At 45.9% G+C, this 19,263-nt stretch overlaps 1 protein-coding gene across 2 annotated transcripts in view; it reads left to right on the top strand.

Annotated features, from left to right (window-relative positions):
* The window catches only part of LRP6 (LDL receptor related protein 6), a 98,784-nt gene that overhangs the window by 37,178 nt on the left and 42,343 nt on the right, over positions 1–19,263 (top strand). Inside the window, exons 3-6 of one of the 2 annotated variants that reach the window (XM_026044769.1) lie at positions 6,965–7,161; positions 7,890–8,021; positions 16,659–17,055; positions 17,589–17,760. In XM_026044769.1, coding sequence (XP_025900554.1) covers positions 6,965–7,161; positions 7,890–8,021; positions 16,659–17,055; positions 17,589–17,760 — 898 coding nt within the window. Of the gene's footprint in view, positions 1–6,964; positions 7,162–7,889; positions 8,022–16,658; positions 17,056–17,588; positions 17,761–19,263 lie in introns of those variants that run through there. The other variant, XM_026044768.1, reaches the window with a different exon arrangement.

Genomic DNA, 19,263 nt, shown 5'->3' with positions numbered 1-19,263 from the left:
AGCACAGGCCTAGCTGCTGGGAGGGAAACACATAGCACAGGCCTAGCTGCTGGGAGGGAAACACATAGCACAGGCCTGGCTGCTGGAGGGAAACACGTAGCACAGGCCTAGCTGCTGGGAGGGAAACACATAGCACAGGCCTGGCTGCTGGAGGGAAACACGTAGCACAGGCCTAGCTGCTGGGAGGGAAACGCGTAGCATGGGCCTAGCTGCTGGGAGGGAAACACATAGCACAGGCCTGGCTGCTGGGAGGGAAACACATAGCACAGGCCTGGCTCCTGGGAGGGAAACGTGTAGCACGGGCCAAGCGCAGATGGGTCCCGCTCCCCAGAGCCGTGACCAGCGCTTAGGTTGAGCTCAGTCCTGCTGGAGCTGAAGGAGGAGCCGCTCCAAGGGATGAAGCCCGTGTGTGGAGCGCTCCAAGGGATGAGGCACATGTGTGGAGCGCTCCAAGGGATGAGGCCCGTGTGTGGAGCGCTCCGTGGGCTGTGGATCAATCCCTGCGCCGCCTCCCAGGCTCCCTCATCTGCTCCCTTTGCCTCGCTGACTTGCTCGCCTCTTGCCTGAGGCCTTCCAGCTGTGCAGGGTGTCCTGAAGGTGGCTTCACTGAAGAATGACGTACTGAGAGACTTAATTTCTCCAGCACTGTTTTGCAAAACTCTCTTTTCAAACTTTCAGTAAAGCTGGAATTTGGAGTTTTTTTGCTAGATGTGTTATTTGCTACATGTACTTTCTGGAAATTCATGGCACTCGTGGTTTAAAGTGGCAAAGGAGAAAACATTTGGGTTTTAAAATACAGTGTAATATCCAACATGGAGTGTTTCCTGTTTACTTTTTCACATAATTAAAACCAGGCTTTTGGTCCAATAGGAATATTTGAGCACGCGTTTATGGCAAAAATTCAATTGAGTTTTCTCGGCTTGTGTTTCAGATGTCTGTGTTAAACTGGGGGCAGAGGAAACTGCAAAGTTTGTGGGGGAGTTGGAGCTCCCTGCCCTGCCTGGGGCACCTGTGGGCTTGGAGGAGGATATAAATTCACTTATCTGGTAGTCCCTCTTCATTCGGTGGGGCACAGGATTCAGGCTGACGCTGCTTCAGCCCTTGGCTAGTTTCTCCAGACGTCACAAGTTAGGGCTGTGCAACTTTTGCCATTTTCTGAGTGTGATGGCGTTTTAATCTGTCAATGGAAAGAACCATTTCTGTAAAACACGGTTAATTTGCACAATCAAAACCTTTCTCTGGATACCTTTTGCCATATATTACAAGCTCAGAAAGCATGCTGCAGAGTTTGGGCCTTTCCATTTACCCATGTTCATCAAGGGGGACAGGGGACGCCAATAAATGGTGTTCTGTCCGCTTTGGGTTTTCTTATACTGAGGGGGGGAAAAGATGCCTGCGAAGAATTCACCTCACAAGCATCTTAGATGAAAGTGGATGCCATGTGCGATAAGAAGTAAAATAAAACACAGCAAACAGAGGTGTGAGCATCCCGTAAGTACTTCCTTCAACAATATCTAAGCTAATTGGAAAGCCTTCACCGCTAGGTGGTTGTGAATATCCAGTTGTGAATATTGGATTGCCTTTACCAGTCAGGATGGTAAATTTTACCTGCTGGTGTATATGAAAGTGCCCAGTAAGACATAATACCGTGCTCTGTTGAAGTGCCTTACAGTGCCTGCAGCAGCTGGAACTTGGGAGTGTAACAGCAAAGCAAGAAGCTTCAGCCTCTTAGGTTTTGTTCATAGCTACAGTGCAGCTATCCTAATTTGACCAAAGCAGGAGGTTTTCCCCTTGAGGGGAATGCAAGGATAAATCCTAAGCAAGGTGGAAGTCTTGCTATGGGAACGTTGCCCTCTTGGGAAGTTGTCAGGTAATCTTTTTACTCCGTCATGTTAGAAACAGAAAGCCCAAGCAGGGATTCGGTGCCTGAATGAAGCTGGTGAAGGCAACGCATCCAAGGAGGGTGGTGTCCCACGCTTGGCAGGACAGACACCGGCCACGCTCGCCTTGACGTCGCTGCTGCCTTCTGTTTCATGGGAGCTACAGCTGGGCGCTTAAATGCCCACCCTGGTTTTTGCTCCTGCACCAGCTCTTTGCTTCATGAAAATCTCTGATCTTGAGTTGTTCGTTATAGCAGTTGCATGGAATGCTTATCTAGTGAATATATCTAGTGAATTTCTCCAGTTCCATTTTTTCAGACAAAATCTATTCCAAATGATTTACAAAAGAAAATGAAAGTGTATCTCTATTAAAAAGTCTTTTTTTTTTTAACTCTACATCAAGGATCTATGATAGCCTAATAAGCAGATAATCTGTTTATTTCTTCAGATTGCTGAAGCTGACCTGTGGGTCATAAATGCTCTGGTAAGAGCGAAATGTCTGATATGGTTCAAGTATTTGAAATGGACCTTCACTTATGTTTTTCATTCAGTTGTCTCATTACCACTAGAGAGAACTGGATTAGCCATCTTCAAGTCTAGTAAATGAACTGAGCTTCTAAGCAGTCTCATACCTCCATACTAGTCCTGATCGTTCGTATTTACTAACTGCTTTCAGTGAGTTGGCTTTAGAGGCCGAAGAGATGGATTTAATGCAGGTCTGTTTCTTAGGATAATTCTGTAGCGCTGAGCATGTAGCAGTAAACTGAACCACTGTTTCGTTGCCTCCAGCTTTGATAGTTGTATTTGAATTTGGGTATCAAAGGCAGTAGTGGGTGGGTTCGAGTGCAATAGCCTGGGAGATGGTGCCAGGTGTGCGGGAGCCTCCAGGGGAAGCAAGTTCAAACATCAGTGTGGGAATGGTGGGAGCCTCCCCAGCACCCTCAGCGGGGAAGGGACGGGATGGGAAGGGACAGGATGGGACGGGAAGCAGGTAAGGGCAGCAGGGACAGGGAGGCAGGTAAGGGCTTTGGGCGACCTGTGTCATTCATTGAATGGCAGAGACAGTGAGTAATGCTTAAATAATAATTGTCATTTTTTGTATACAGCAGTGGATGGTGGGCTCTGGCTATCTCCTTTTTAGACCTCCTCTGTGCACATTTTGTGCTTCATGGTCTCAGATGTGGGTAGTATCTTTTTCTTTCCTCTTCTCTTTCTGTTGAGTTGGAAAGAGCTCCATTGTATATTGGATTGGACAGATAACAGCACCGAAGCAATATGTTATTCCAGCTGGCTGTTAAATTCCAATGTAACGTTAATTTTTAGTGTTACACCTGTATCTTGCTGCACTCTGATAGAGCTAGGAGTGAGCGTTGCTGCTGTGGGGCCGGGATGGTGGTGGGTTGTGGGGTGCAGGCCGGGATGTGCGAGGGGCCCCGGGTGTGCTACAGCCGTCCTGGCTTCCATACGGGCTGATGGCAACGAGGCCGGAGAGAGGGATTTGTTAAACGTGAAGTTTTGGCTGTTTCCATGGAGGGAGGTGGTGTCTGTGATTACGTGTCTTTTCTGCCATGTTCTTGGGTATAAAACCTTCTTCTGGTCTAGGGAGAAAAAAAATCTTATTCTTCATACTATTTTTAGTTATTTTTATAGCTTGAATTCTGTGGCTTTCTTTTTGTATGAAGAGTTACATGAAATATAAAAATGGTCGGGTAATCTGTGAACTTAGTCTTTTTAATTCTGTTTCAGAGATCCAGAGCCCCTCTTACTACGTCTGTTTTGTTTCTTCTTTGTTTTCTTTACCTTTCTCGAAGTATTTCACAGGCCTTTCAAGCAGCGTAACAGTGGAATAAAGGTGAACATAGCTAAGTTGCATATGTATTTTCTTCAGGCTATAGGAAGTCCTTTAGCATAATGGTTTTTTTTATTGTAATTGCATCTCTGATTACCATGATGGTACTATAAATAGCTGTTTTTAGGAAATCCTGATAGACACAAACATGGAGTTTAATTCCAGTGGAAATTCTTGTTTTCTTTCTCTCTCCTCTTCCAGCCTTTCCTTTCCTTCCCAGACGGTTAAATAAAGATTGTGACATTCTGTGTGTCAGTGTCCACCAAGGTTTTCCAAGGCAAACTCGTGTGACTGTATGCCCAGCACAGGGAAGATTATTGGGGTCCCAGTGTATTTAGTGCAAGGCTGTATGCTGCCAGTTTCCATGCTGGCAATTCCATTCCTGGAGATGTTTACTGGACTAACAGCGCAGCTCCTTCCGCCCATCTCTCCCTTTCTGGTCATCTCTGGGGTATCGTCCCAAGCACACGAGGAGTTGGGGCGCCGCGTTTGAAGGGCCTGCGAGGCTGGTAGGATGCGGTGGTGCTTGTGGGGCTTCCCTTGTCCACGTCTAACTCGGGGCTGGCGATGGGGAGGCTGGAAGGGGTCACCCCCATCGACACCCAGAGTCGTCGATGCAGCTGGATTCCCCCTTCAGCCGTCCGTGGGGCTGAGTGTCCGTGTCCGGCCTGGCTGCCGGCGAGCATGCGGTTTGGCGGGAGCGCCGTGCACGGGAAGCACGGGAAGGAGATGCCGCGCAGGCCGTGCGCTTTTCTTCCCGCAGCAGCCTGTGTTTCGTAAGGAACTGCTGAAGACTGCCTCCGTCCTGCCCGTCCTGCAGCGGGGCTTGCAGCAGGTCCCCTGCGCAGCTCCCTTCCCAGCTCTCCCTGCTCCTCTCCCCGCTCTCCAGGCCGGTGCTTCCCGCTCTGTGTCCAGGCTCGCAGCGGAGCCGTCAGCCCCACACAGGCTTCCCCTGCCGCTGGCGCCCGTTGTGCGGCCGCTCAGCCCCTCGGTGCCCTCGACCTGAGGCAACGACCGCCTCACGATTGTGATAACAGTCCCAGTATTACTCCTGTTACGGAATACGAGGAATACGTGCTGGCATATCGGGCCGAAGGCCCCTTCTATATGACAGCCCTATACAGCTAGCAAATGATGTGAGCTTGAGAGGGTTCCCTTCCAGCCTGGCAGCCCAGTGTGGGGAAGTCGCTCCCTCCTCCTGCTGAACCTTGCCCCTTCAGGGCCTGCCTCCCTAGGGGCACCCGTCACCCTGTGCATTGCTGTGGGGACGGGCCGCTGTCCCTAGCACCGACTGCTGCGCCCAGAGCTTCGTTCTCACCGGGAGCTGATTGGCCCTAGTCATGCTTAAAAATCCTCTTTAAAACTTAACTTTTCATAAAAATAAAATATATAAATATATATGTGTGTATATGTAATGGAGTAATTAGTAGGAATGCTTCGGAGAATCTGTTTATCAGCAGGCTTCAGCATCACTTCATCTCGGACTTGTTCTCCTTGGCAGTGGTTTGGTCATCATGATAGCTTTGTGTTTTATTGCTTAGATTCCATATAACAAAGGGTTCAGATAATCTCAAGTCCTGCTGTGAAATGAAACTATTCATATTTGAAGGCATTTAGAATTTGGGGGGTGGAATTTGTGCTGATTTTTGTAGAATAAGAATTCCTTTATGCTGAATAGCATGTTGTGTTGTTCTGGCTCCACTGTTGGCTGGCAGGTTTCAGCTGTAAATTGTGTTATAATTGGCTTTTGTAAATCGCTCAGATTGTGCGTTTAATTAAAAGCAAATACATATCTGACTCTGGGCAGAGGTAAGCTGAAAGCAAGAAATAGTTATTTTTGTTTGGTTCTAGAACTGGAATGTTACAGTGACCACTAAGGGAATGTGTGTGGTTTTAGAAGTAGAAAATGTAGAAAACTTAAAGGTAATGTTTGGTTTTTTTTCCAGAAGCTAAAAGGGGAAAAAATGGTAATGATAGTAGCTTCTTTGTACTCAGAATCATTGGTAAAATATGCCATCTAGTTCATTGCTTTAATGCACTCCTCTGTTTTGTTTTAACATTCATTTGGAAAGCAAGAGTAATTTTGTCCTCTACTAAACTAATTCAGTGCTGACCTGCTTGCAAAAGTGATGCATGAGCATTTGGGTATTTTAAATATACAGATACTCTTTGCCCTGCAAGAAGCGAGCTGGCAGCTTGGCAGTGGGTATTCTGTGTGCTTGAAGTGGAGCTATGCATGAAGCTTCAGCTTAGGGAGGGGGCTGGATATTTGCGGTGTGCACTGGGAGCTTAAGTGCGAGAGTGGGTGCACGAACACTTAGGCACTGGGCAGTTAGGATGGAGGACAGGGATGGGGAGAATCACTCGTAAAAATGGCGCTTGTGTGGTCAGCTTGGAGCAGGTGACCTTCAGGGACCCTTCCATCCAGAATTTTTCTGTAATTTTAAATTAAAGGACCCTAAGAATTGAGCTTCTTAATTCCAGTTCTGAGGAACCTGGGTGTAGATAATTAGATTCTACATCACAAGAACTTGGAAAGAACTGTCTTCAGCAGTGTTTGTGCTGCATTCTTGTGATGGCTAATGAGCCTGTTTGTGTATAAACATAAAATCCATAAAATATATGGCTATACCCTTTAATTTTGTTTATGAACCTGGAGACAGACAGTGACCCAAATTGCTCAGAAATGATACCATTACGGTAGCAGGAGAACAACAGAAGTCTGTTTAATACACTGCTTTTAATTAAAAAAAAAAAAAGGAAACAAAAAAAAATACCCACTTATATTATCATAATAGTGAGTCTTGTAAGCTAAGTTTAATTTTTTTTGCTAAAACCATTTGTTGAACTTTTTTTTTTCCTTTCAGAGCAGAAAAACTAGAGCAGAGCAGGGTTCAGAGCGGGGTTCAGAGCTAGTGCAGAGCGCCGCGCTGTTGAGTGCTGCAGGAGTGCTAGCCAGTAGCTGCAGACCTCGGTGAGCCTTTCAGCAGGCGTTTCCTGGACTTGCCAGCGTCAGCAGGCAGCCTGAAACCAAGACTTCTGTCTCACCCCCTCTTTGCTGCCCGAGTCACCCATCAGAGTGGGTGCACTGCGTTTGTTGCCTGTAAGGAAGCGGAGAACATTGGTCAGCAGTGCTTGCTCTGTGAACCTGCTCTCCACAAGGGCAAAACTGCTCGGGCAAAACTGCAGCGTGAGCTGTGCGTGAATATTCATTTCCTGCCTTGTCCCCTGTTAGGCAAGCCGTGGTGAAAGGCTCCCTTCCCCATCCCTTTGCCCTGACGCTGTTTGGGGACACGTTGTACTGGACCGACTGGAACACGCACTCGATCCTGGCCTGCAGCAAGTACACGGGGGAGGACCTGCGGGAGATACACGCCAACATCTTCTCGCCCATGGATATCCACGCGTTCAGCCAGCAGAGGCAGCCCAACGGTAAGCTGCCTCCTCTCCTCTCCTCAACTGCAAAAGTCTTAATTAATCCCTCTGTATATTGGTAGGTGCCTTCGCTCACATGGTGACAACAGCTTTTCCAGTGCAGTGACTGGGAAAAGACCCAAAGAGAACTCGGATATTGTTTACATTGTAGTTAATGTCCAAAAAAAAGCTTTTTTTCCCTTTCTCTCCTTCCTGCCACATTTAGCCTATTGTTGTGTTCCTTTTTCTGCATCATGTGTAATGTAGAGCCAGCTTGGTATTTTTATTTTTTTTCTGAGTAGTAGTTCTTGAATGGAAAGTACTGTTAATTTGGCAGACGGTAGAAAGCAAAACTAGCTTTGTGTAATAGCCACTGTCTTAACCATTGCGTTAATTTTTTGTGTTTGTGTTTAGTTTTTATATCTACAACCTACTATGCATTCAGCACCAACATGCTGAGTAGTTTGTGAAACCAGGAAGAGCAGAGATGAAACAAGATTCTTGTTTAGACCTAAGTGCTGCTTCCCCAAGAAAGGAAACATTCAACATCGGTGCATTTTGGTATCATAAATACCCCACTGCTCAACACTCAGAATTAATTTTGACTTGTTCTGTGTTTATCATTTCCTTCTTTAATCTGTGCTGCTGCCACCAGTTCTGCCACTCGCAAGCTGTGTGCGTCTTGACACAGGAGATGAGGCCATTCGTTATCAGAAGCATTAATCTGTGTGATTTATGTTTAACAGCTACAAACCCATGTGGAATTAATAATGGTGGCTGCTCCCACTTGTGTTTGATGTCCCCCACCAAGCCCTCATATCAGTGTGCGTGTCCCACTGGCGTGAAACTCCTTGAGAACGGGAAGACCTGCAAAGATGGTAGGTCTTGCTTTTTAAAGATCTTTTGAGGTTAAGTACGCAGTAACTTTTGGAGGTAAAGGGCTGCTTTCTGCTATGGCATCATGCACGTTAAGGGTGGGAAACTGAAATGATTTATGCGTTTGCTGTATGGGTGTGATTTAAAAACAATCAAAAAAATCCCTCTACTCTTCAAAGAAGCAGCTTGGGGTCGCTGAAGGGTAGGTTCCTTCCAGTCGCAAAGTTGAGGTTACAGTTGTGGCCTGCCTGCTGTTTTTTGCTGATTTTGGTGGAGTGTGCTGTTCCCTTGTAGTGAGGAAAATGATGTCCATCTACCTCCTCTGCTGTGGCTACCGTTGTGATTGTGAGTTTGTTTTCAGCTAATATGATTATGTGATTAAAACAATTTTATTCCAACAACTGATTTTCATTTATACTCATACACACAGCATCTTTTTCATCTTGCATGCCTAAATTGTGCACCTACATAAGTATGAAGAAATTGAAATGAAGAGCATAATTTGGAGGTGTTGGAGATCTAGCCTTAAATTATTATGATTGAGACTTAGGGCTGCTGATGGCAAAAACTCCTTGTAGTGCCTCATTATGGTTTAATGTTTATGATTTCAAATTCTTCTATTTTGCAAGCCTAGGCCTTCTTGTGACATTGTGCTGTGGTTGCTGTAGCACTTTAAACAGTATCAAAATAAACACTGGAGGAAAATTAACTCTCTCATAAATAATCTTTTATTTACTCAGTGTTTCTCTGTGACCTCTATGGTAAAGCAGAGGAAGAAACAAAGACACATCAGAATTAACTGTAAATAGGGTAAATAAAATATATACAGGAATAATTTTTATGCTAAGTTTTCATTTTATATTTAAAAAAATATTCTAGGCTTGTCAGCTACCATTCAGTGTTTTCCATAATTTCACGCTATTTCATGCTTTCTGCTGATTATTTTTGTGTGGATATCTCTGTCTCTGTGAATCTTGTTAAAATAAATTGCTGCTTTTATATGAAAAACCTCAAAAGCAGCTCCTAAATTAGCCTTGCAAGGTTGTTGCAAGAACCTACCAATACTTGCACAGAAGTTTTCCTCTCAGTTCTGCCAGGCACAGGGGAGATGCTTTGGGTTGGTCGCTGGTTTGTAGGATGCGACGCAAGTCACGTGTTCTTCTCGCTACTTGATGCGCGGGGATAAAGTCTGTCTTGGACCCAGGGAGCTGAAACAGCTGCTGCTCCACAGGGGCATCTTCCCGAGAGCCGAACTGCGCGAAGAGCCCCTGTGGTCACCAAGCCCAGTGGAAGCAGAAGGGAGGAGAAGCAAAGGCTGAGCAAAGGCTACAGAGAGAATGAGAGAGGAGGAGCTTCCTTTTGATTCCTTGGTGACTGGAAAAAGACCGTCCTCTCTAGGCACGAAGGGCCGACTGTCTTCTTACTGAAGAAACAGGCCTTTCTGTCCAAGAAGCGGCACTTTCCTTTCTAGAGTCCAGCACTTGGTCCTTATGGAAACAACCAGTCACCCCCATTAACTGCCCTGTGCTAAAGATCTTGATTGATTTTAGAGTGTGTCAAAATTAATGGCCATATTCAGAATCACAGAATGGTTGAGGTTGGAAGCGACCTCTAGAGATCATCTAGTCCAACCTTCCTGCTCCAGCAGGGACACCCAGAGCACGGGCGCAGGTGGCAGGTTTGGAAGACCTCCAGAGAAGGAGACTCCACAACCTCCCTGGGCAGCCTGTTCCAGGGCTCTGTCACCCTCACAGGGAAGAGGTTCCTCCTCACATGGAGATGGAACTTCCCATGTTTCAACTTACACCCATCAGGCCTTGTCCTATCACTAGCCACCACTGAGAAGAGCCTGGCCCCTTCCTCCCTATATTATCAGTTCATTCCTCAGACTTTCCTAAGCTTTCAGAATACTCAGAGCTTGAATACATGAAAATTCAAACTGAATGTTCTGCAGCTATAAAGGATTCATGGCTCACAAAATATATCTTCTATTTTACCAGAAATTTTATTTCACAAAGATGTTTATTTGTGATATCCATGTTAATGTAACGTGGCACTTTTGCCAGCTATTCTGCCATTGCATTTTCCAAATCACTCTTCGCCTCCTTTCCTAAGAAAAAGAGGGAGGGAGGGAGGGGAGGCAATAGAGACCGTGTATGTTTAGCCTGATGCACGCTGCACACTGTGGCCTCAGGGACAAGTTATAGATACTACTTCACCCCAGGCACTCCTCAGCCTACACAGAATCACAGAATATTGAAGGTTGGAAGGGACCTCTAGAGATCATCTAGTTCAACCTTCCCGCTCAAGCAGGCACACCTAGAGCATATGGCACAGGGCGGCATCCAGGCAGGTTTTGAAGGCCCACCTTCACGAGAGATCCGTTGTTTTCCCTCCACTTCACTAATCCTGCACAGAGCTAATTCCCAGCAGGGACATCCACTCCAATTCCTGAATAGTTAAACCTGAGGCTCAGAGCTGGAACACCTAAGTGATGTGGGTGAAGCAGAGCGACAACTTTCTCAGCCTCCTTTTTTACTTTTCTTAATGTGACTTTCCTTTCTTAAGAGAGTTTTGTCTTCTGGCTGTGGACCCAGGTCGGTTCCTCAGCTGAGCTGTTTCATGCCCAAAGGAGCCTCTCTGATGAGAGGAGATCGGCCCATTCCATGTGCGCCTTCCTGGTGTTTGCAGGGGCTTGGCAGTGACGGACGGGCCTTGCAGCCAAAGGTGAGGCTGGCTGACCCGCCCCGAGCCGTTTCCGTGGCAACGGAGCATTTCTGAATAATCTGGGTTTATTGCAAATCTTCTCCCTCCCTCCCTCCCTCCCTCCCTCCCTCCCTCCGGCTTCTTGGCTTTTCGTTATTTCTTCCTTGGTTGCACCTAAGAGGGATTTCACTGTTTCTCATGAGAGTCAGGAATATCGATCCCTGCTCCCCGTTTATGAAAGCCTCTCCACAGCGCTGCAGAAGAGAGCGATCACTTGGAGCGAGACTCGCCGCTTTCCTGGTAGCGGATAGCGCTGGCCGCCTGCTCGGCTCCTGACAGCCGTTCCCCTGCGAAACAAAGCAGCTATTTCATGGCCAGAGATGTGGGCTGGGAGCCGACGCGTCACTCCCCGAGTGTGCAGGTGAAAGCTTAAAAATACCCATCCCTCCCTCCAAGAGAAGAGAGGCGGAATAACCAGTTTCCGTAGCCGACTGTTCCTTGGTGGGTCGTGTCCGATCTGACCAGGAGCCGTGTCTGAGCGTGCAGCTCAGGCGGCCCGCGCGCTCTGGGCCTGTGCTGCTCTCGCGCTCCTGTAACGTCACTTGCTGTCCCGCAGGACGCGTTTGTTCTCTTGAGTCGTGGGCACCGCTCTTCCTTGGAGTCTGCTCAGGATACCGTTAGATGCCCAGCTTGGTACACCTTTATGTAATAAATTTTAAATGTGTTTTTTAAATGTGTTTTACAGCTTTGTGTTGGAAATTGCATTCTCATTAGTTTTTGAAGGTCCCCTGTTCATGGACTTAGCATCTTCCTTTGCTTGCGGTCAGTTTTACTTTTTGCCTTTTTATATCCCGAATTTGCTACTGCCAATTCAGATCCACAGTTTTTATTGAGGAAAACCAATGATGGCTTCTGCTGAGCAAAGAAATGACAATGTCTTCATGAGGAAAAAGCGCCTGTTCTGGGCTCAGCATGAATTGCTGGCTGCTCTGCCCCTTTCCAAGGAGGGAGAAATCCCTGCGTTGCCCGCTGGCACTCGCATCATTCTCCCTTCCCAGCTGCAGGGACAGTGGCTAAAAATTGGCCCCTGCTTTTGCGATCTATGGCTGCCCAGTGGGCAATGCACCCTTCCACTTGGCTTGAAACAGCCAGAGTTCTTATTTGATTGCCTGGATCAAGATGTTGGTTTAATAACCCATCTTTTAAGTGAGAGAAAAAAAATTATTTCAGGCCCTTCTCCTTTTACCTTTCTAGTTTTAAGGTTCAGCCCATCTAGTCTTCTGTTCAAATGATTATGTGGGAGGTTCCCGAACAATAGTGACTGTATAACTGAGGAAGACATTTAAGAAAGAAATATTTATAAGGATTTAGTAATAATCTCAGTTTCGAAGCCACAGAGAAAGAATTATACACGTCCTTGGTTTAGCATTTCTTCACTGTATGAGTTCCTGCACATGTGCCTGTGAAGCAGAACGAATCTCGGGAATTGATAGTTTTATAGGTCAACAATTTACACATGATTGAGGCCAGAAAAAAAATATTATTTATCATTTTATCATTGAGGAGATGTAATTTGCTGTGAGGTTTAGCAAGGCATTAGACCCTGGACTGTAAAGCTTTGTAAGGCAGATCTGCATGCTTCTGTTAGGCATCCGCTTTTCTCCCCTTTCCTCTGACTTCAGCTTCACTCCAGATTTAAATTATGATGATTTTTAGCAGTGACTTTTTGAGGAAGTATTAGTTCTAGGACTAATGTAATGCCCCCTCCTTGAGCTTGTAATCCCAGCTTTCAGACTGCATAATAAAAGTAGGCTAAAGCTTTCAAAAATAAGAGCTTGGAGTAAAGCTTTATGCACATATTTAGGCATCTTAAATGACTTGATTTAAAAAAAAATACTAAATATCCTGAATACCCTCTGACTTAAGGCACTTAAAAATTTGAACATGGCCCCCAATTTGAATAAGTGTGAATTTTAAGTATTTTTTTAATTCTTTTTTTCGTTAGTTATGCGTCACTAAGATCATTTCAGGCTGTGTGGGAGATGAGCAGGATGGTAGGCAGMAGGAGCCGGCTTCAGAGGCGGTGCAGCCCTGCTCTGCTTGCAGGTGTCCGTGGGGCTCCTGCCCCGTGGGGCCGGCCCGCTGGGAACGCGCTCGCTGCCACCCCGTCTGGCTCCGGGCCGGACTGACGGACGGATGGGCAGACGTGGTGCTGCCTGCCCAGGGCGCCTGCCCCGCGCTGGCTCCCGTGGAGGTTTCGAGTGCGCGTGACGGGGTGGGCACTGAAACATCAGCGGCCACCATAAATCCTTCTCCAGGTCCCATGTGGGTTTATCTGAAAGTCTGGTCTGCTACATCCTTTGTTTATATGCATTATCTTTTTCTTATATTCTCTAGAGCTAAGGGATCTAGAGAAAAACATTTCATGCCTGCGAGTGCGTTTCATGCCTGCCAAGCTCTCCTCAGTGGTAGCCAGTGATAGGACAAGGGGTAATGGGTGTGAGGTGCAATACAGGAAGTTCTGTCTGCATCTGAGGAAGAACATGTTCTGAACTTCTTCCCTGTGAGGGTGACAGAGCCCTGGCACAGGCTGCCCAGGGAGGCTGTGGAGTCTCCTTCTCTGGAGGTCTTCCAAACCCACCTGGATGCCGGGCTGTGCCCCGTGCTCTGGGTGTCCCTGCTGGAGCAGGGGGTTGGACTGCATGATCTCTAGAGGCCCGTCCGACCTCAGCCGTTCTGTGATTCTGTGTGTGCTGAAGTCAGAGCTCTGGTTGCAGCCGTGATGCCCCTCTGAAAGCATTTGAACCCATTGAGTTGTTGAGTTCATGGCTCAACAGCTACAACAACTGGCAAATGAAAACTGAGTTACGCTGGTGTGCAGCAGCTGCAGTGAGTTGTCCTTTCCTGCTGTTTTGCTCGTCTTCCGCATGATCATCATTCCACACTCCTGATGTTCTCCATCGTGCTCCCCATCCGAAGAGGCAGAGAGAACATGAGTGGAGATGGGTATTGGTAACGAGGGCAGCAAGGGAAGAGGGAACAGGGAGGTCAGAGGACAGAGTCACTGGCCTCGGTATGTTTCTGATCTTGCTGTCTGGCAGATTTGAGCTTTTCCTTCTTAAGTGATCTTTGGAATAGAAATGATGAAGAAGAAAAAAAAAGTTACTGTTATGTTCTTGCAACTATAAGGATCTTGAATGTTCTTCTGGCTGTACTGTTACTGATGCCTAATCATGTAAAAATTTATGATTGATGGTTGTCACAAATTCAGATAGTTTGTTTTATTTCAGGGAAATCCTGTTTCCCTTGACTGTGGTCAAGGAGGTAATGTGGTCATTCCACAGCGGTGTCTGAATTTTGCATTTTGCTTCTTGCTGTTGTCTGGACAAGCCTGGGAGCATTTGAAGTGATTTTTTTTTCCATCAGCCTATCTTAAAATGAGATGTTTCTCTGCTACTCCCTTTCTTTTTCCTAAACAAAATGACTGGTGATCTAACTAAGCAGCTGAGGTGTCAGTTTGCAAATGGGTGGGTAATAGCTTTCAAGCAAGCTTTAAACTTTTTATGGTTTGATTAGTGCTGTGTGTGTGTATGTGGTTGAGAAGGGGCTGGATTGCCAGCCAAGCCCCTTGATAAAAACCATGAAATCCTTGGCTCAAGGATCCAGTGTGCAATAGGCCTTAGCTGAAAGCCAGTCATTTCCTGGTGCTGAGTTAAGACTTCGACATAGTGTGGTGCTGGCCTAAACAGAACTGGTGCAACCTGAAAGCAGGATGCTGAAGCTGGCAAAGGGGGCCCTCTCTGAGAACAGTCACAAGGTCAACCGGTCGGTTTTCGGGGTGAGTTTCAGCCAAGGCCCGGCTGTACTCGAGCAGTCTTGCCGGGGAATTGGTGCTGGTGCCTTGAGATCATTGTTCTTTCCAGCTGGAGCACACAAGGTATCTTTAAGTTATACCTTAAGCTTCTTATATCTGATGGATTGTAGATAGTCTCATCCTTGTATAGAAATCTGAGGTTAGTGCGTTCACACACCGTTCACATTCGTACAAAAAAGTATTACTTCTTCTTAATACTATATTCACAATTTTGTTTAAAAGGTAAGTTGGATAAATGAGCATGAAGTTAGTGAGATTTCTTTTCCACTTGAACCTCTAAATAGTTAGGATTAGTTATATTTTACTGTGTGTGTATATTTTAATGCTCAATTGTGTGAGATTCTTGAATGAAAATGTAGACTCCTGACAGGATTAGTTGCTTCTGTAATTTTAGAAATCCTGTTAACATGCCTGTTTTCCATTTACTGTCACAAGCCTTAAATTATTTTAAGGATGCCTAGACATGTAATTACAGGTTCTCTTCCCTTCTTCCCTTGATGTTCATTAATTCATAAGAGTTCTTCCCTAGAAAGACAGCTGAGTAGTGTGTGTACCTGAGGGGAGACCGCAAAGAGGATGGGGCCAAAGTCTTCTTGGTGGAGACTAGCAACAGAATAAGAGGTAATGGGTACAGACTGAAACACGGGAATTTCCATCTCCACGTGAGGAAGAACTGTGAGGGTGACAGCCCTGGCACAGGCTGCCCAGGGAGGCTGTGGAGTCTCCTTCTCTGGAGGTCTTCACAACCCGCCCCGGATGCCACCCTGTGCCACATGCTCTCGGTGTCCCTGCTGGAGCAGGCGGTGGGACTAGATGGTCTCTGGAGGCCCCTTCCAACCTCAACCATTCTGTGGTTCTGCTTGTACGTGTGTCTCTGAAGAGAAGGAGTATTCCAGGACAGGGGATGCTGTAGCTGATCTTAATCGATTCTGTACCTCCAATGAGGGCACTAGCATTAATGTTCTTATTTTCAGTTTTTGAAAGGTGCTGTTTCTTGCAGCTCTGTGAAAGTGCACTGCATGTCTTTAATGCATTGAGCTTACTCTAAGCGAAGGCTTCCCTGGCATCAGCCCCAAGTTGGACATGCAGAAAGGCTTCATCTAACAGCAACCGCAATTATTGATATTTCAGAAAGCCATTTGGCATCAGGCACCATACATTTTTTCTTTTTTTTTCTTTTTTTTTTTTTAACATCACTGACCTAGCACTTTTAATTGTTGTTCTGCTATGCATCTAGCTGTTGTTTATCCCTATATATATATATAATGTATATACCTATACCTACCTATATTTATACCTATACCTTCTAGCCATTATATACCTATATTGACACCTAGCCAATTATTTATACCTATATACCCTTTTTTCCCGCTGTCCTTGTGTTGACCTCAACTCCTGCCAAGCCCTTTCCCCCTGCAGCTGCCAGACACCTTCCCTGCCCTTGGGGTGCCCAGGCTTTGACCTTAGCTCAGGCTTCCCTGGGGGCTGAGCTTCCCTCTTCTCCGCAGGCTCCAAACTGATAGCCTGATGTAATTCGAATGGGGTGTGCTGCTTGTGCACCTTACAGCGAAATGTCATAGCTTGGGCTGGAAAAGGAAAGGAAATTGAGTTGCAACAGCCAGTAAGCAAATCCCTCACTGGTGAGGGGCAGCAGTAAATTTTTTTGTGGTTTACTTCAAACTGGCAGTAAATTATTTATTTAGTTGGTTTTTCATTTAGGAGGCTGCTGTCCATCTGTTGACTTCATGAAATGAAAGCATAGTCACCGATCTATTTCGCTGCATTTGGAGGGGGAGGATAGAAAGTGTGTCCAACGTAATTCGTTTTTTACAAGAAAATGACTATTGACTTTCTGCTGTAAACACATTTGACAGTTTCAGGAGAGGGAAAAAAAAGCAGAAACCCAACCTGCACATTTGAAGCCTTTGAGTGGAATTCTGTGCTGCTGCCCGTCATTTTGGGCCCCGCTGTGGAGTCAAGGTAGCGGGATTGCTCTGCACCAGGATTCTTGCCCGTTTCTTGGAGTTACGGTTGCTGTGCCTTTGTTTTGCGCGTACAGGTGCCACGGAGCTGCTGCTGCTCGCCCGCCGCACGGATTTGAGACGGATCTCTTTGGACACGCCAGACTTCACCGACATTGTCCTGCCCCTGGAGGACATCCGCCACGCCATCGCCATCGACTTCGATCCGCTGGAAGGCTACATCTACTGGACCGACGACGAAGTCCGGGCCATCCGCCGCGCCCTCGTCGATGGCTCGGGCAGCCAGTTTGTGGTGACGGCGCAGATAGCTCATCCCGATGGCATTGCCGTGGACTGGGTCGCCCGAAACCTCTACTGGACTGACACTGGCACAGACCGGATTGAAGTTACGAGGCTTAATGGCACCATGAGAAAAATCTTGATATCGGAAGAGCTGGAAGAACCCAGAGCGATTGTGCTGGATCCGATGGCTGGGTGAGGAGCTGGTCACGAACACGGTCAATACTAGTCATATAGGAGAAGACACCTCAGTGTTGCTATATGCAGATAATGGGAGGTTACGATAAACTGCTGCAGAGCTTCCAAAAAGGAAGAATTTTTTTAAGTTACTGCCTTAAGGCTGAAGGACCACTATTCCCTATGGACTGCTAGATGGTTGTCTTTAATGGGCCTCTGCCTCTCCTCCTTCTGCTGTTTGAAAATGTTTGGGGACTGAGCAGAACTGCTTGTTTATTCTGGCTAATAGCAGAATTAGCACTGGTTGTGCAGTTTTGCTGAACAGATTAAGTTTCATGTAGGGGGCCGGTGTGTTTACATCTCAGGGCTGTTTTGAATGTTGGGTGTCATTGTCTAGAAAAAGGAAGTTCTTGTGGCTTGGAAATGCCAAGTTCTCTGCAATGTGTGTGTCCTAGCTGTGTGGTTTGGGAGGGCAATAGTCAGGAGAAAGCTAGGAGAGTGTTGAAACTTTAGCTTAATAATTAATTCTTACGGTTTTGTTTCTGTTGCAGGTACATGTACTGGACGGACTGGGGAGAAATCCCAAAGATCGAGAGGGCAGCCCTGGATGGCTCGGACAGGACGGTGCTGGTGAATACGTCGCTTGGCTGGCCCAACGGGCTGGCGCTGGACTACGCGGAAAGCAAAATCTACTGGGGAGATGCGAAAACGGACAAAATTGAGGTGTGTAACTGCCCGCGTGTGCCGCTCCCCGGGGCCAGAGAAGCCGCTGCTCGATTCTTCTCGGTATTTGAATTCTGTTTGGCCTTAAAAGAGCAATGTGGTAATGATTGCTTTGGGCTTTAACAAACCTTTTTTTCTAAAATGGCAATAGTGTCTATGTAGTAGATTGTTCTTTTAAAAAATGGCTGAGGATTAGGTAAGTCACCTTTTAGATCAGCAGGAGTGAAGTCTTTTATTAGGAGTAACATTTGTTGCTTCTTCATTTATAGCTTATTCAATGTGCTGTTTTGCTTATATGTAATTAGAACATATTTTTAAAGAAATCTCATTTCACATATTTATATCATCTTACTCCTAAGAATATTCTGTACAGTCTGTCTTATTTTATTAGGGTTCCAGCAAGGGCAATTCATTTCCTTTCTTTCTAGTATATTCAACTGAGACATTCAGTTAAAAACAAAATGGGTCGGAGGACAAGCAGCTCTTCTAAATTTTGGATTTATTATGTTATATGTAAAGTTCATGGAACAGATTTGACCATTATCTCTTTGTCAGTCTGTGAGAATATGGTGGTGTTTAGGATTTGCTTAACTTAGTAGAGGCAGAAGTTGGTTTATCTTGAAGCAAGAAGCCTGCCTACCAGCAGGTGCAAACTAGCCCTAGCTGTCTGCTATATCCTGGTAGTCTTCACCTGCCTTTTGTTGAGCTGTAACCTTCCTCAGTGAATCCTTAACTTTGCAAATAGTTTTCAGCACTTACCAGGTTGGGCACAAATCTTCTCTAGGCTTATAAAAATTAATTTTATTTATTTATAACTTCAAATAAGATAATGTGAAATTGTAGTCCCGTGCTGACAACAACTGTTTGTTCTCCCTCAGAGTTACAGTAAATTCAGTCTGGCAAGGCGGCTTGCTTTGTCCCTGGGAGAGCCTCGGGGAGGGTGGTTTCCTCCATCCTGAGAACAAGATTTATTGTCTAGAATTCACCTAGCTTTTTAGCAGCTCTAAGAGAAGAGGAGAAAGACTTACCTGTACCTAGAGATTTAGTTATAGCAGATAAATAGCACTTCAACCCTGATACTGCCTAGAACTTGAATCTAATTTTCAAAAGGAAAGCTAGGCATCCTCCATGCTTGGTTCTGTATTCATTAATTATTGTGCTCAGAGCTAGATCAGTTGGTGTTAGAAATTTTCGTCTAGATCAGGCATGAACTTACTGCAATTCTGCAAAACTGTCTGGAATACATGATAAAATGTTTGTGCCAACACTATAATGTCTGTGATAGAACAGAAGATATCTCACCTCAAATAAAGTCTGCAGGGACAATTAAAAATGTATTGTTAAAGTAATGGAAGCCCCCAGAATAAAGTTGTCCCAAGTTGCAATGTAGCATCCATGCAGGGCATCAAGAGATGTTTTAGCATTTTAGGATTTCTGAACTATTAGGTGTTTTTTCCTGTAAGGTTTCAAGTTTGAGAATTATGACTTTATTGCTCGCTTTTA

Source organism: Nothoprocta perdicaria, unplaced genomic scaffold (assembly GCF_003342845.1).
Source record: "Nothoprocta perdicaria isolate Ctin4 unplaced genomic scaffold, notPer1 scaffold_380, whole genome shotgun sequence".
Lineage (NCBI taxonomy): Eukaryota > Metazoa > Chordata > Aves > Tinamiformes > Tinamidae > Nothoprocta > Nothoprocta perdicaria.
The sequence above is the reverse complement of the archived record's forward strand: the minus strand, read 5'-3'. Positions and strand labels throughout refer to the sequence as shown.